The sequence below is a fragment of the Rattus norvegicus genome, chromosome 19 (genome assembly GCF_021556685.1).
Source record: "Rattus norvegicus strain SHRSP/BbbUtx chromosome 19, alternate assembly SHRSP_T2T, whole genome shotgun sequence".
NCBI classification, from domain to species: domain Eukaryota; kingdom Metazoa; phylum Chordata; class Mammalia; order Rodentia; family Muridae; genus Rattus; species Rattus norvegicus.
Genome location: NC_141552.1, coordinates 27,399,766 through 27,414,772, shown reverse-complemented (window position 1 = coordinate 27,414,772; position 15,007 = coordinate 27,399,766). Strand labels below are relative to the sequence as shown.

General features: G+C 40.6%; 1 protein-coding gene across 2 annotated transcripts in view; it reads left to right on the top strand.

The window, feature by feature from the left end:
• The window catches only part of LOC147999310 (uncharacterized), a 166,513-nt gene that overhangs the window by 141,078 nt on the left and 10,428 nt on the right, over positions 1–15,007 (top strand). Inside the window, exons 1-2 of one of the 2 annotated variants that reach the window (XM_087596586.1) lie at positions 4,334–4,971; positions 11,626–11,707. The exons of the other annotated variant lie outside the window; for it this stretch is intronic. Coding sequence (XP_087452712.1) covers positions 11,654–11,707 — 54 coding nt within the window. The 5' untranslated portion in view covers positions 4,334–4,971; positions 11,626–11,653. Of the gene's footprint in view, positions 1–4,333; positions 4,972–11,625; positions 11,708–15,007 lie in introns of those variants that run through there. 2 annotated transcript variants of the gene reach the window in all.

Sequence of the window (15,007 nt, the reverse complement as noted above, 5' to 3'; positions counted from 1 at the left end):
AGTATGAAGTACTGAGGCCAGTCCCCAGGTATCCTTTCAAGGGTTTAAAAGAAAGCCATCAGAGATACTCCACTTTTTGTCCTTAGATTAAATCAAGCTGACACAATGTGAACCTGGTGGGCTATTTAACCATGCATCTTTCTTCCAACCCCCCCCCCATTCTGAGTTCAGTCCATGGCAGAATTCATTCCCCAGCATCGTAGATATTTCTTTGTATATTTCCACAAGAGCCAGGTTTCTTTCTCTTTTAAATAGAATTAGTTGTAGTCAGTCAACTGTTGCCCTATGTAAGAAATGATTAGTATATATTGTAACTTACCACACTGTATTTGTGTATACAAATACATTATTGGAAATCCAGCATTACTGAGGAATTGGAAACCAGCGCTGTGGCCTTGCCTTTCTGTGCCTAGTCCTGGCTCACAGGCAGCAGGGGGCAGACCTTAATTTCCTCTTCAGGGACAGAGTGATGGTGAATGGGCACTGAGCAGGCAGAGAAACACAGCTGAGGCAGCTCCTTTCAGGTATCAAACACATCATCTCCTTCCCATCTTAAGGGCTGTTGCTGAGGTCTTGCTCCCGTACCTACCTTAATAGCAGCAAATTTGTTACACAGCAGCCAGCTCTTTCCTATTGTTCTGTAATACGCCTCCACATCATGGATGCCAACAAACAAACTAACAAAAAACAAAAAAACCTGACATTGAACTGTGTGGTGCTGGTCACATACCCTGTTATGTTCCGTATGTTACGAGGTTTGTTAATCTTAACAAGTTCCCCAACTATGAGCTTCACATAGTACCCATTAGATTCAAGGAAAATAGGAACAATTATGTGTAAAATGACCCGAGTCAGGGCCCATAGACAGCAGCATTTCCAGCACTTGTGCTTTAGCCCATGTGGATTTTGCAATGAGCTGGGCCTAGCAATGTCCAGTACACAGTTGTGAGCTGTTGCTCTGGTTGAACTGTATTGGTGTGTGCATTCAATGAACTACACCTATTTAAATGAATTCAGTGTTCCTGTGGTCTGAGTCCAGACCTCTTGACACCAAATCTTCCTGTCAGCAGCACTTAGGAAAAGAAGCTAAGGTTAGGAAAGGTGACATCTTGTCATAAATTATGTGACAAGAGGGATGGAGAAATGATCCCTTGTGTTAAGAGTCAAGGTGTCCTCTGTAATATTCAGGTCTATACTGGCCCTGTGCATCAGCTTCAAGGACCCATTTCTGATTTTCTTTGGGGTTCCCATGATGATGCACTCAGACATGATTGGAAAGAACCAAAATGGTGGTCAGACTTGATTTATAAAATGCAGGCAACATTGCAAACTTATGTTGCAGGATATTTGATTCATATTATCAGCCCCAAGATAGTGTTATTTACTTTAAAAAAAATTACCTCTGGCAGTTCATTTCAGCACTAGCACAGATATTTTACCCTAGAGCTTTTTTTGGTTGTTTGTTTGGTTTTTGTTTTTGTTTTTGGATGAACAAGTACTTTCTTATTTTGTGGCCCAGCCCTAGCTCTTACTTCTTTGCACAGTCACAGAGAGACCTCAAACATATACTCAGCCAAAGGCCGGGGAATGTAGAAAAGAGCCTAAGGCAATACCACATAATGACATTGAAAGTGGGTGGCCAAAAGGTGTTATACAATTAACCTCACTTCAGTGAGTGATGACATACCAACCTGGTGGCCTACGATTCTGGAATATTAATCAGAATCCTTTAGTCATATTAGATCTTAATAGAAACAAGGAAGCAGTCCTTTCCTGAAGTATATATTCATCATACGTAAAGAAGATATTAAATCCATATACAACTCAGAATAGAATTATCCCCCAAGACTGGAAAGATCTGGCAGCATTAATATTAGAAGCTTCTCCTGTGTTACAGTGGTAAGCACAGAAGAAAGAGGAAGATAGGGCTGAAAACAAAAGCATCAGGCCAGAGCACTGTTTCTCAGGATGAGTTGCTAGGTGAAGGTAAATAAACCTTACTAAGTTTAATACAGTATTACATACACTGTTGTAAGTAACTGGAGCCGAGGCTATCCCCAAAGGTTTGCCTGTCTGTGAAATCTGATACCCTAACTCAGGTGTCTTCCCTGGCCTCAGTGGGAGAAGGTGCACCAGCCCTACAAAAACTTGATGTGTCTTGGTGGAGGCACACTCTGAGGGATATTCCTCTACTCTCTCAGAGGAGATGGTGTGAGGACATTGGGGAGGAACTGTGGGAGAGAAGTAACAAGAGAAAGGACAGCAATTGGGATGCAAAGTGAATTTAAGCCTGAATTAAGGTGAAGAGACACCTTAACTAAGGTAACTAATAAAAGAATCAGTGTGTGCCCATGGCTCCAGGTAGATATGTAGCAGAGGACTAGCTTATCTGGGATCACTGGGACGGGAGAACCTTGTTTCTGAGGAAGCTTCATGAACCATGATATTGGAACTTAGGCCTCTGAGGCGGGAGTGAATTGGTGGGTGGAGGAGCAATCTCATAGGGAGAGGGTGTGGGGGACAGAAGAGGGGGTCATGTAGAGGAACATGGAGTGGGAGATAAATTGGAAATGTAGATAAAGTGATGAAAGAAAACTAAAAAACATCAGACTATGAGTATCATTTAATTCAAGCCTCAAATAATAAAAACATAAATACGAGAGTCTCCTGGTCCTGTTCATGTCATCCTGAATCTTAAAATCTTTTTTCCTCCAAATTCCGTGCCACATGAGGTGCACTGACCTGTCAGCTGCCTGCTTGGATGACAACTGCAGCAGCTTCCCTATGCACTTGCTTTGTAGGAGCACGAAATCTATTGAGCTCCCTTTTCCAAGTTGGAACTTTAATTGGTAAGAGTCTTGCCTTGAGGACACCTTCCACATCTCTACAGTACAGAGGCAGGAGGCTTATCGTTAATAACATTCATCTCCTTAACTATGTCACCCTCCTCTTCAGCACATGAATTTGCTGTGACATTAAACTTCTTAGTGATCTTTTCCACTCTAAGCTGCACATGGTTTTCATGTGTTTGCCCTGTGTGTTGTTCCTTCTCCTGCAGTCTTGAGGAACAGTGACCAAAAGTAACCAAACCACAGACTCAAAGCCATGTTAATACTGTATTGTGTACTATTTTCACAGAGTTGCCTGAGGTGTAAATGGGACATGGAGAATTCGAACATAGTTTGAATCTTAGGCCTTTCACTGGGCAGTCCCTCATCTTCTCTAAAAATTAACCCCATTCTTCTACCATTGAGACCCACCTGCTGCTTAGCTCTTTACCCCTCTGCCGTGGTCTGTTCCATATCTCTTCCTGCCCATGTCTACTCTGAATCTCCTGCTTCAGCTTGCCTCTGCCTATGTCCCTCTCTATGCCCGGAAGTTCTGCCCACATACTTCCTGACGAAGCTCTTGGCCATCAGATCTTTATTACATCCAATCGGCAGTGAGACAACACCTGATACATCTCTTAGCTTGTGTTGAGCTGATGAGAAGGACAAACATCCACAAAATAGCAAACCTGATGATGGGACATAGAAATGACAAGAGAAATCCTGCCAGCACTTAGCTCACTGCCAGTACAGAACTAACAATTGAAAGTTGACACACCTTAGTACAAAGGGAGGTCACCTCAGCATTTCCCCTTTTACTCCAAGAAATACCTTTAATTTAACATTAATAAGCTAGATAAAATAAGAAAACTTATGAGATGCATCAGGTAAGAATTACTGTCACAATATTCTGTCCATTCGTATTTTCAAAATTGGAGAAGGTACTTCGTTATCTAAATTATATTAGTCTAAAATTTTGTACCTAAATCATTTTCTATCACTTTTTAAGCTTTGTATCCCTTATCTATCATAACTTTCATTTATTAACCATAATAAGTCTTCTGAGACCAAATGTACTTTCATTAATTCCAAACAATTTAAGCGTTTATGTCTTTCATCCTTAAAATTTGACACATTTTTTGCGTACAAATTTTCTTTATTCAGCTTCTACACGAAGATTATTTTTGCTCTGATTTAGAGCAGGATGCAAGGGTGGAGTGCAGACCTGAGGGGAGGGCAGATGAATGGAGTTGAGCTGCAGGATGTGAGGTTCACAGAGAATAAATAAGAAGTTAAAAAAAAATAAGAAATAAGCACAGTGGGGATGAAGCTGTGAATACTTGGCATGGGGAGGTTTGGCAGTGGACTGGGCATTTTAGGGGTGGGGTGCATTGGCGTGGGTTCTGGAGTAGTAAGGATGATGTCTGTTCTTGTCTTTTGGGGAAACTCCTCGGTCTTCTCCCATCCCTCCTCCACCTCTACCCCCACCTCCAACCGCCATAACTGCCTCCTACCACAGCAGCGGCTTCTGGGCATCGGCCTCTTTCTGCTCAAGCTCTTCTATGTGCTCGGGGTGGTACAAGCTTTTAAAAATCCCAGGCAGTGGGCAGACCACGCACACTCTCCTGGCATCCCCATCCTCTCTCAGGACTTATGGTGCCAGAGCGGATATCGCAGGAGTTTTAATACTGCTGTGGAGTGTCCATAGAGCCCTGCTTTCTGAGCCTCCCATGTCCACCCTGTTCCTGTCCAGGTTCCTGGCTGTCACATTTCTGCACGATGGTGAACAAGTTTGTTTTTCTGATTCTCATAACAAGAAAAGGTTAAGACTAAACTATCTAATCTTCAACCCCATTCAAGTTCTGAGGAGGAGAAATGTTGCCTGAATAAAAGGAAATTCAGAGCAAACAGCTTCCAAATCTAAAGAAATGACAGAAATTGTTGGCTACCATGGGAGTCAGTCAGCAAATATTCCTGTGTCACTGTGGCATCCACCTTCAACTCACTGGGCCAGGAGCTCTGACAACAATCCTTTGAAGCAGGTCACTTGAAGGACTATCCTATTTTTTTTTCCAAAAACTGGGACACAGACTTCCCCATGATCAACTTCTGCAGGCTGGACAGCTTTCTGGCAGCAGTAGAGGTAAGTGGGTAGTATTTCACCCAATGGTTCTTTAGAGCCCATCATCTTTTTCAGAATAGATTGTGGACACTACCAGGAGTTGAGGTCTCTCCCACTGTGAAAAGCCTTTAACTATTAGGACATCTGAAATGGCAGATTCTTCAGATCTCTAAAGGATTTGAGAACCACCTTTGTATATAATGTCTATCTCAGTGGACAAATGTGGCTTTTTTTCCCCAAGGGATTTACTTCCTACTTAACTTTAAAAACATACACAGGAAGTTAAATAAAGCTTATTTCTGTACCTAACTAAAGCAGTACCAACATGACTGGAAGACTGATTATTTATAGTTGGAAAGTACTAGCTTGAATTCCTTAATTATCCACGGCAGTGTGCAGTAGTAATTTTATAAAATTAGAATTTTACACCACATTGTGAATAAGTTGCATATACTTATATCTTAAAAATGAATTGAATCATTTATGCAAGTACAATTTTAAATTCTATCATCATTCAAAAATCCATGCCATCCTAAAATATTTGAGACTTGGTATTGCTTTCTAGTATAAATAGAGATACAGTGATCTATGATTTTGTCATTTTAATCCCTTCTCCTGATTTCCCACAACATTAGACAGAGAATTGAGGAGAGAAAGAGAAAGGAAGAAAGACATCCCTGATTCGAATCTGCTTTACTGTTTCCTCCCTGACCATGGCCAGTAAGAACTTGCAACCAACCCCCTAACTGACAATAATCATCTACAGCCCACGGCAGACAAATAACCACCCACCCACCCTTCCTCTTGAGAATGAGGGGGTCATGTTCCTTTAAGTTGCTTCCCAATGTGTGTGGGGTGACAACATGTTTTGGGGACCTTTCAACAATTGGGACATTTTCCAAATCCTGGGAGATCTTGCAGTTTCCTATGCGTCCAGACCCTGAATGTGGCAGGATTAACTGAAGTCCTGGCTACATTAACAATGAAAAATACAAACACACATTCCTACCATATGAGGAAGGTCACCGGATATCTACCCCTTGAAGTTTGCTCAAAACAATTAGTCAATTAGCTTTTTATTTATCTTCAGGTCACTTCTTAGTAACCAGGCAGAAAAGAGACAGATTGTTTGCAAAAATTATATCAATTGCTTCTAAGCCAGTCACCAATAGAGTTCCTGCCATCCTTTGAAGTTTCATCAGAGAGGCTCTATTTTGCACAGACTCACAATACTTATGTCTCCCATGTGGCAAACTAAAAGAACTGTTAAGATCTCCTTAAATAATTCAACAGTTTTCCCAATCCAAAGTCTCCCACCCTCCTCCAAAAAATCAAGAGATTCCTCACAAACATCTCCACTCACTTCGGTACCAGTTTATATATCAGTCACATTTCTGTTACTGCAGAAAAATACTATGACCAAGAACAACTCAAGGAATACAGTTCTTCACATTGTGGTAACCAACCCCAACTACCAAATTATTTCATTGCTAAGTCATAAATATAAGGTGGCTACTGTTTGAATTGTAATGTAAATAGCATGTATAAAGTATGTCTCATATGTGGTTGTTCCCTGAAGGGCTTGCAACCCACAGGTTGAAAACTGCACTTGTGTGTGGTGGTGGGAGGGGGGGTTGTGAGTTTTTTGTTTTGTTTGTTTGTTTTCCTTTTTCTCAAAACCCAAATGCTGATAAGAACATAGAACAATATCAGGCTCTTCAATTTTATTCCATTAGGCACTGTGTCTGCTCTCATGATATTAACATGCTGGTTTTTCTTTTTTACTATTCCCCAAAATGAACGTGAAATCATTAAAGGTGAAGCCTCCCGCAGTGCTTTACTGTCTTATTAGTTAGCAGTGTCTGACTGCCCTGCTCAGTTGTGCTTTCATGTGAGTTCTGAGATTTTTTTTTTTCATTCCCATGAAGCTCTGTATTGGGATTATAATGGGATGGATTTAAACCAGTAGATGACTCTGGTAGAATTCGATATAATAATATAAATCATACTGATACATGAAAATGAGAGGCCTCTTCATTTTCTGGTTTCTTCAGTTTTTTTTTTTCCTAATGATTTCATTTTAACAAGTCTTTACTTCCTTAGATATTACAAGATTTTTATTCTGAATGGGTTTGTTTTCTTGGCTTCTTTCGTCATATTTATTGTTGGTATACAGGAGTTCTATTGATTTTACTGTGATTTTAGTGAATGTGTCCATGAGCCATAGGAGTTTGCTAGTGGTTTCGTGGTCTTTATATATGGATCATATCGCCGGCAAATGAGAATACTCTGACTGCTTTCTTTCATATTAACATGCCTTTCCATCTCTCTATTGTCATATTGTTTGGATAAGACTTCACATACTAGTTGAATTAGATGAAAAGAATGAACATCTGTGACTTATTCCTGATTTTAGTGGAAATCCATTATGATTTCCTCCAGTTAGGATGCTGTTGGCCTTGCATATCACCTTTATAATGTTAAGGTATGTCTTCTCCATATCCCGGATTCTCCAGGACTTTTGCATTAATCACTGTGGGATTTTGCCAAAGAGATTGTCTGCCTCTACTGCAGTGATCATGTGTTTCCTGTTCTTGGTTTTCTGTGGTGAATTGTTTATTCATTTGTATTTGTTGAAACATTCTTGCACCTCTGCAGTCAAGCCAGCTTGATCACGGTACCTGACACTTTTGGTAAATGTCTGAATTTTATTTTCCAGGATATTATTGAGAAAATTTTCACTTAACTGTTCCTTCCAATCTTAGTTTCTTTTCTATGCTGTGAAGAGACACCATGAGCAAGGGAACTTGTAGAAGAAAGAGTTTATTTCAGCTTACAGTTTCAAGGATCATGAGTCTATGAATATTATGCTGGGGTACACGGCAGCAGGTAGGACACCATGTTTCTAGAGAACTGGCTGAGAGCTTACATCTTATGTGCAAGTCGGAGACAGAGAAAGTGTTAACTATAGATGGTGTTGAATTTGGAAACCTCAAAGCCCAATCCCATACACTCCTCCAACAAATCCGTATCTTATAATTCTTCCCGAATATTTCCACTAACCAGCAACAAACATTCATATATGTGAGTTTATGGGGGCCATTATCATTCAAATCACCATATTCCACTCCCAATTCCCCATAGATTCTTAAACATATCATAATAAAAATACATTAGCTCAGCTTCCAAAACCCCTGTAGTCTTTCGGTCTCTACACAGTTTATCCACAGTGCTTTTCGACCCTCCAGGAAGTCCCTTAATTATTCCCCTATGAAATCAAAAGGCAAATTGCATACATCCAATGTGTAATGCCAAAAATATGTTATCATTACAAAGGGAAATTGGGAATGTGGTGAGCCAGTTCAAGGCATTAACCCAACAGGGCACAGTCCACATTCTCTACTTCTGATGCATGACAAAGGGATTAGATGGGTCCACTGCTCTGGCTTTGCTGACTGCAACATAATTCCTAAAACTATGTTGTATCGCATAGATCTGTGGTGGTTGTGTTTTCATTGTCACTCATTTCTAGGATTTTAATTTTTCCTTATGTGTTCTCCCTTGGCCCTTTCAGTAGTGTGTTGTTTGTGTTGCTGACCTTCCACGAGAGTGTGTACTGACTGCACTTTCTATTGTGTGATACCAGTTTGATTCCTTTGTGCTTAGATAGAATGCGTGACACTACTTCAGCTTTCTTATCTTTCCTGAGGGCTCTTCTGTGTCCTAATCCGTGGTCAATTTTGGAGACAGATCCACAGGCTGATAGAAAATATATGTATAGTTCAGTGTAGTTTGTTAGGTCCATTTGACTGATGATGTCACTGAATTCTGCTCCTCCTCTTTTGTTTATTTGCATGTGATCTGCCAAGTGGTCAGAATAGACTATTAAAAACAATCACAACCACTATTATAGCTAATGGGTAATTTCAGATCTATCTGATAATTATATATTTAAATTTGTGACTGCTGTGTTTAATATGTATATATTTAGAATTGTAGTATCTTTTGGTAATTGCAAAGTATGAAATGAATGTCCTTACATCTTCTGGACAGGATTGGTTTGAAATCTATTCTGTCAGCTGGATAGAGAAACTGCATAGAATTGCTATAGGGACCTGTGTCTTAGGTCTGTTTCCCTAGTATATCCTCTAGATCTCATGATGGTGATCCTGTTTCTGGCTAAATGTATGTCTGTTTACTGGGGAATTGAGTTTAGTGACATGCAAATATTATTTAAACCTATGTATTTAATTTTGTTAATTTTTGTGGGTTTTATTGGCTTCTTTTGATTGACTGTTCTAGTTTTGTTAAATTATTTCCTGTTTCCTCTGGTATTTTATCCTTCTCTTCAAACTAAAGTATTCCTTTTAGGATCCTCTACAGAGCTGTCTTACTGGTTATACATATTTTGTAAATTTATTCATCATATGCCTTAATCAGCACAGTAGCTGGGCAGCTGCCTGCCCTCCATGGTATCAGATCTACTTTCCAAACAATAACGCTAACTCTTACTGACTGTGTAGCATCTTGGCTGCTCTTTCTTCCCCTTGGACAGCCCTCAGGACCAGGCTCTCCTTCCCTTAACCATGGCTGCTGTCCTCTTCCTCTCTCCTCTCCATCACACATGTTCTTCCTTTATTCTATGGCAGCTTCTTCTTCCTTCTTCCCTCCTCATGATCCTCTCTAGCAAAGCCCTCAAAGCTCACCTCCCCCATCTCTCTGCTGTGCAGCTGTTGGCTGTTGGCTTCTTTATAATCACAGTTAACTGGGAGCAGGGTCAGTTTTTAGAGATAACCAATCTTGAGTTCCACAAATTAGCATTAAAATACAAGCAGAATTAGGCCAATCCACTACAAGGATTTCTTTTGTTTTGTTTTGGTGTAAGTTTTCTTTTACCTTTTCACTTTTTATTTTATTTTTGGCTATTTTTTTATTAATTGGTTATTTTATTTATTTATATTTCAAGTGTTGTCCCACTTTCCAGACTCCCCTCATCATATCTTACATCCCATTTCTGCTCAGCTTTGCCTATATGACAGTGTTCCCCCACCCACACATATCCATTCCCACCTCACAACTCCAGCATCTACTTTTGGTGGGCAACAGGCCTCAGCATAGTCAATGGCCTCCCGCCACATGGGTGCCACTTAAATCAGTCCTCTTCTACACAGTTACCTAGAACCATAGACCCTGTATATACTTTGGCTGGCAGTTTATTCCCTAGGAGCAGGGGGATTGGTGACAGAGGGTCTGGTTAGATATTAAAGACCAATGGTTGCTGCTTTCTCTTCTTTTTCTGGTTATGGGTGAAATGGTGATTGTGTGCTTCATTTTTTGAAATTATTGAGAGATGATTTATTTCTTCCTTTTTCTTGGGTATAGTTTAGCTCATTGTCTTGGAGTTTCCCTACTACAATCCTCTGTTGTGCTTTCTTAGAGAAAAATATTGTTTAAATTTGGTTTTGTCATGAAATATTTTGGTTTCTCCATTTATGGTGATTGAGAATTATGCTGCGTATCGGATCCTTGGTCTGCATTACATCTGCCCAAGATTTTCTGGCTTTTGGAGTCTCTGTTGAGAAGTCTGGTGTAATTCAGATAGGTCTGAACTTGTTTGTTACTGGTTATTTATACCTTACCCCTTTTAATGATCTTTCTTTGATCTGTGCATTCCGTATTTTAATTATTATGTTAATGGAGGAATTGTTTCTGGTATGATTAAATTGGCATTCTGTAGGATTGTTGTACCTTCATGGCCTTTTCTTCCTTTACCTTATGGATGTTTTCTGCTATGATTTACTGAATATGCTTACTGGACCTGTGAAGTGGAAATCTAAATTCTCTTCTATTCTATTATCCTTATGTTTGGACTTTTAATTCTGTCCTGAAATTCATGGATATTTGTATTCAATAAACCATACATGGTTATCTGAGATGGGTATTTTGTGATTCGTGGGGTGATCTCCTTGACCCCAACTCTTACATTTAGTACCACGTTTTATAATGAAACAAGGTCAAGAATGGTGACCTCTTGCCATAAACTATATGAAAAAGGCAGGTGAATTAATGTGTGTCAAGTATCAGTAGATTCCTGGGTGGTTTTTGCTCCGGGTTGGCCATATGCAACAGTTTCAAAAGCCCAAGTTTGATGTTCCTTGGGATTCCCAAGATGATGCACTCAGACCTGACAGACAACACCCAGAATCCTCGTCAAAGAAATTGATTTATAAAATCGAGGGAACGTTACTAAGTCATGTTACAATATATTTGATCACACTGTGATCTCCAAGAATGTATTATTTACTGAAAAACTAGTGTGTGGTATAGCAGGGCCATGGCACAGACATTTAAAGCAAGAGTTGTTTATTCATGTAAACATGGACTTAATTACGGTATGGCTCACCTACCACACACATTTATGGCAAAGGTAAAAAGTGCACTTAGGTCCAGCAGATCAAGACACAACGTGAAAGGAAATCTAGATAACTAAACCAATGGAAAGTTTTTGAGTTAAAGGATTTTTAAGAAAGTGTTCAGAGGGAACAGGACTGCTCTTCTTCTGGGAGGTCAGTGAATCAGGAAAGACAGTTGGGAGCTTTACTTGACTTCAGCATCTGACTCCTGAAACTTCATTGGTAAAATTAATGTCTGGAATTTTGGATTGTAAAACAACAGGTTGGCCCTGCAGCTTTGGGCAAGGCCCATGGACAAAGAGATCGCACCTGATGGGAACAATCTTAAAAGCCATCTGATTCTGGTAAGTCACCTGAGAAGTCCTCAAGGAGAGAGGAATGAATGGGTAGCACCATAAGAGAAGGCTTTAGGATCTCGGATAGTGCTACTCTAGATGCCTTGGAAATAGAAGCAGAAAATGTAAAGCTAAATGACTTCACAGGAATTAGCTCATTTCTGATTATGATTTTTTCATATTGGTATTTTATATTTATTCTTTTTTTTAAAATTTAAATCAAGAGCCTTAGGTTGTAATGCGAGGCGGTCTTAGAATCAGAAAATGCTTAGAACACTTGTATGGCACCCCACAACTAACACTATCTGGCTAGAAATTCTACTTTTACCTTCATCATCATCGACAGCTTCCATTTAACCAGCAGGGTCCATGCCAGGCAGACACTGAGCAGGTTGTATGTTCTGTTAATCTCCACAACAACCCAATTCAGAAGAAACACCCCCATTTTACAGGTGAAGAAACCACAGCTCAAAGCAAATGAGTATCAGGGTCCCCTCAGTCTCACTGGCTGTCACTTAGACCCACATCCTTCTCTGTAAGGGAAGACATGGGCCTGATGTGGCTGTGCAAGCTGATTCTGCTGAGATGATCAATGCTATTCTTGACCCTGGAAGAATTTAAGACAAGGTGACCCACAGACTCCTGTGATAGATTCTGCCTCTGGGTTCTAGGGTGGGACACAGTATCCCTTGCCATGGGTCTCTACTCATCTGAGGAGTCTGCTCCCATGTGTCAGCTCATATGGCAGTGGTCTCAACATTACTAGTGCTGTAACCCTTTAATACAGCTATTCATACTGTGATGATCCCCTCCATAAAATTATTTCCTGCTACTTCATAAATAATATTGCTACTCTTATGAGTCATAATGTACAAGGTATCTGATATGCAATATCTGTGAAGCAGTTGCCACCCACAGGTTGAGAAATATTGCTCTATAAACTTTTTTTTTAATGAAAGGCTTTCACCTCAGAAGTACCTGGACCAGTTGTAAGAGCCCTGAAATACTGGCAGGCCCAAGACTGCTTGCCTTAATGACAACAGAGATTCCTGGCTAAAGGCACAATCTGAAATCACTGTCCCCAGGTCATTTCTTGCCTAAATTTTCCCTCATTACAATGTCTGTCTGCTTGGACATGTCTGTCCAGGAAGCCAGTCCATGTAGTCTCTGATACAGACAGAATGCTAAAGGCAAGAATGCTTTCCCTCTGTTGGCCCACAGTCATTTCTATAGAAGTAAGTTCAAATCCCCTGTGGATAAATGTGTGTCTCTCACATGGTGTGTGAGACTTGAAATGTCAACCATTTGAGTTGACAAAAAACAAATTTCACTTCAGATTTACAGCTGACTAAAAATTATTTTTGGGAGAATGCAGAGGGTGACCAGGCCTGCAGAGTCAGATCCCCTCCCTGCCTGGAATGATCCCACCCTCTGTAGACTTCAGCTTCACCTATAAGGTGTAATCAGAAAAATCTGACCTTAAGATTCTGAAGTCCACAATATGCACAACCCCTAAAGTTGGTAAACGGCCTATATGGGGGTTTTCTCCAGTTTAAACTATTCTGGCTTCTTTTCTCTCTTGTGCTGCAAACTGTTCTCTCAGGTCCGTTGGGTTCAAGTCAAGGCCTCGTGGGTGGGGAGGAAGATGTTCTGTTGTGTGAATGAGTATGGATTAAGAATGTAGCCCCACCAACAGATTGGGAAAAGATTTTTATCAATTCTACAACAGATAGAGGGCTTATATCCAAAATATACAAAGAACTCAAGAAGTTAGACCGCAGGGAGTCAATAACCCTATTAAAAAAATGGAGTTCAGAGGTAAACAAAGGATTCACAGCTGAGGAATGCCAAATGGCTGAGAAACACATAAAGAAATGTTCAACATCTTTAGTCATAAGGGAAATGCAAATCAAAACAACCCTGAGATTTCACCTCACAGCAGTGAGAATGGCTAAGATCAAAAACTCAGGTGACAGCAAATGCTGGCGAGGATGTGGAGAAAGAGGAACACTCCTCCATTGTTGGTGGGATTGCAGACTGGTACAACCATTCTGGAAATCAGTCTGGAGGTTCCTCAGAAAATTGGACATTGAACTACCTGAGGACCCAGCTATACCTCTCTTGGGCATATACCCAAAAGATTCCCCAACATATAAAAAAGACACGTGCTCCACTATATTCATAGCTGCCTTATTTATAATAGCCAGAAGCTGGAAAGAACCCAACAGAGGAATGGATACAGAAAATGTGGTACATCTACACAATGGAATATTACTCAGCTATCAAAAACAATGATTTTATGAAATTCATAGGCAAATGGATGGAACTGGAAAATATCACCCAGAGTGAGGTAACCCAATCACAGAAAAACACACATGGTATGCACTCATTGATAAGTGGCTATTAGCCCAAATGCTTGAATTACCCTAGATGCGCAGAACACATGAAACTCAAGAAGAATGACAAAAAAGCGAATGCTTCACTCCTTCTTTAAAAGGGGAACAAGAATACCCTTGGCAGGGAATAGGGAGGCAAAGTTTAAAACCGAGGCAGAAGGAACACCCATTCAGAGCCTGCCCCACATGTGGCCCATACATATACAGCCACCAAACTAGATAAGATGGATGAAGCCAAGAAGTCCAGGCCGACAGGAGCCGGATGTAGATCGCTCCTGAGAGACACAGCCAGAATACAGCAAATAGAGAGGTGAATGCCAGCAGCAAACCACTGAACTGAGAATGGGACCCCCATTGAAGGAATCAGAGAAAGAACTGGAAGAGCTTGAAGGGGCCTGAGACCCCATATGTACAACAATGCCAAGCAACCAGAGCTTCCAGGGACTAAGCCACTACCTAAAGACTATACATGGACTGACCCTGGGCTCCAACCTCATAGGTAGCAATGTATAGCCTAGTAAGAGCAACAGTGGAAGGGGAAGCCCTTGGTCCTGCCAAGACTGAACCCCCAGAGAACGTGATTGTTGGGGGGAGGGTGGTAATGGGGGGAGGATGGGGAGGGGAACAGCCATATAGAAGAGGGGGGGTTAGGAGGATGTTGGCCCGGAAACCGGGAAAGAGAATACAATCAAAATGTAAATAAGAAATATTCAAGTTAATAAAGAAAAAAAAAAAAAAAACAGAATGTAGCCCTACTCTGACTTGCCAAGTAAGCTGCAGAAAATCTTCCCCAATCACAGAACTGGGCCATGTGAGAGCCTACACTGTTTAAAATGGAGAGTGGATGCTTTCTCCTGGAAGAAATAAATGGGGGTTGACTGTCACTTGTGAACCTTCTGTGTTAAGTCACTTC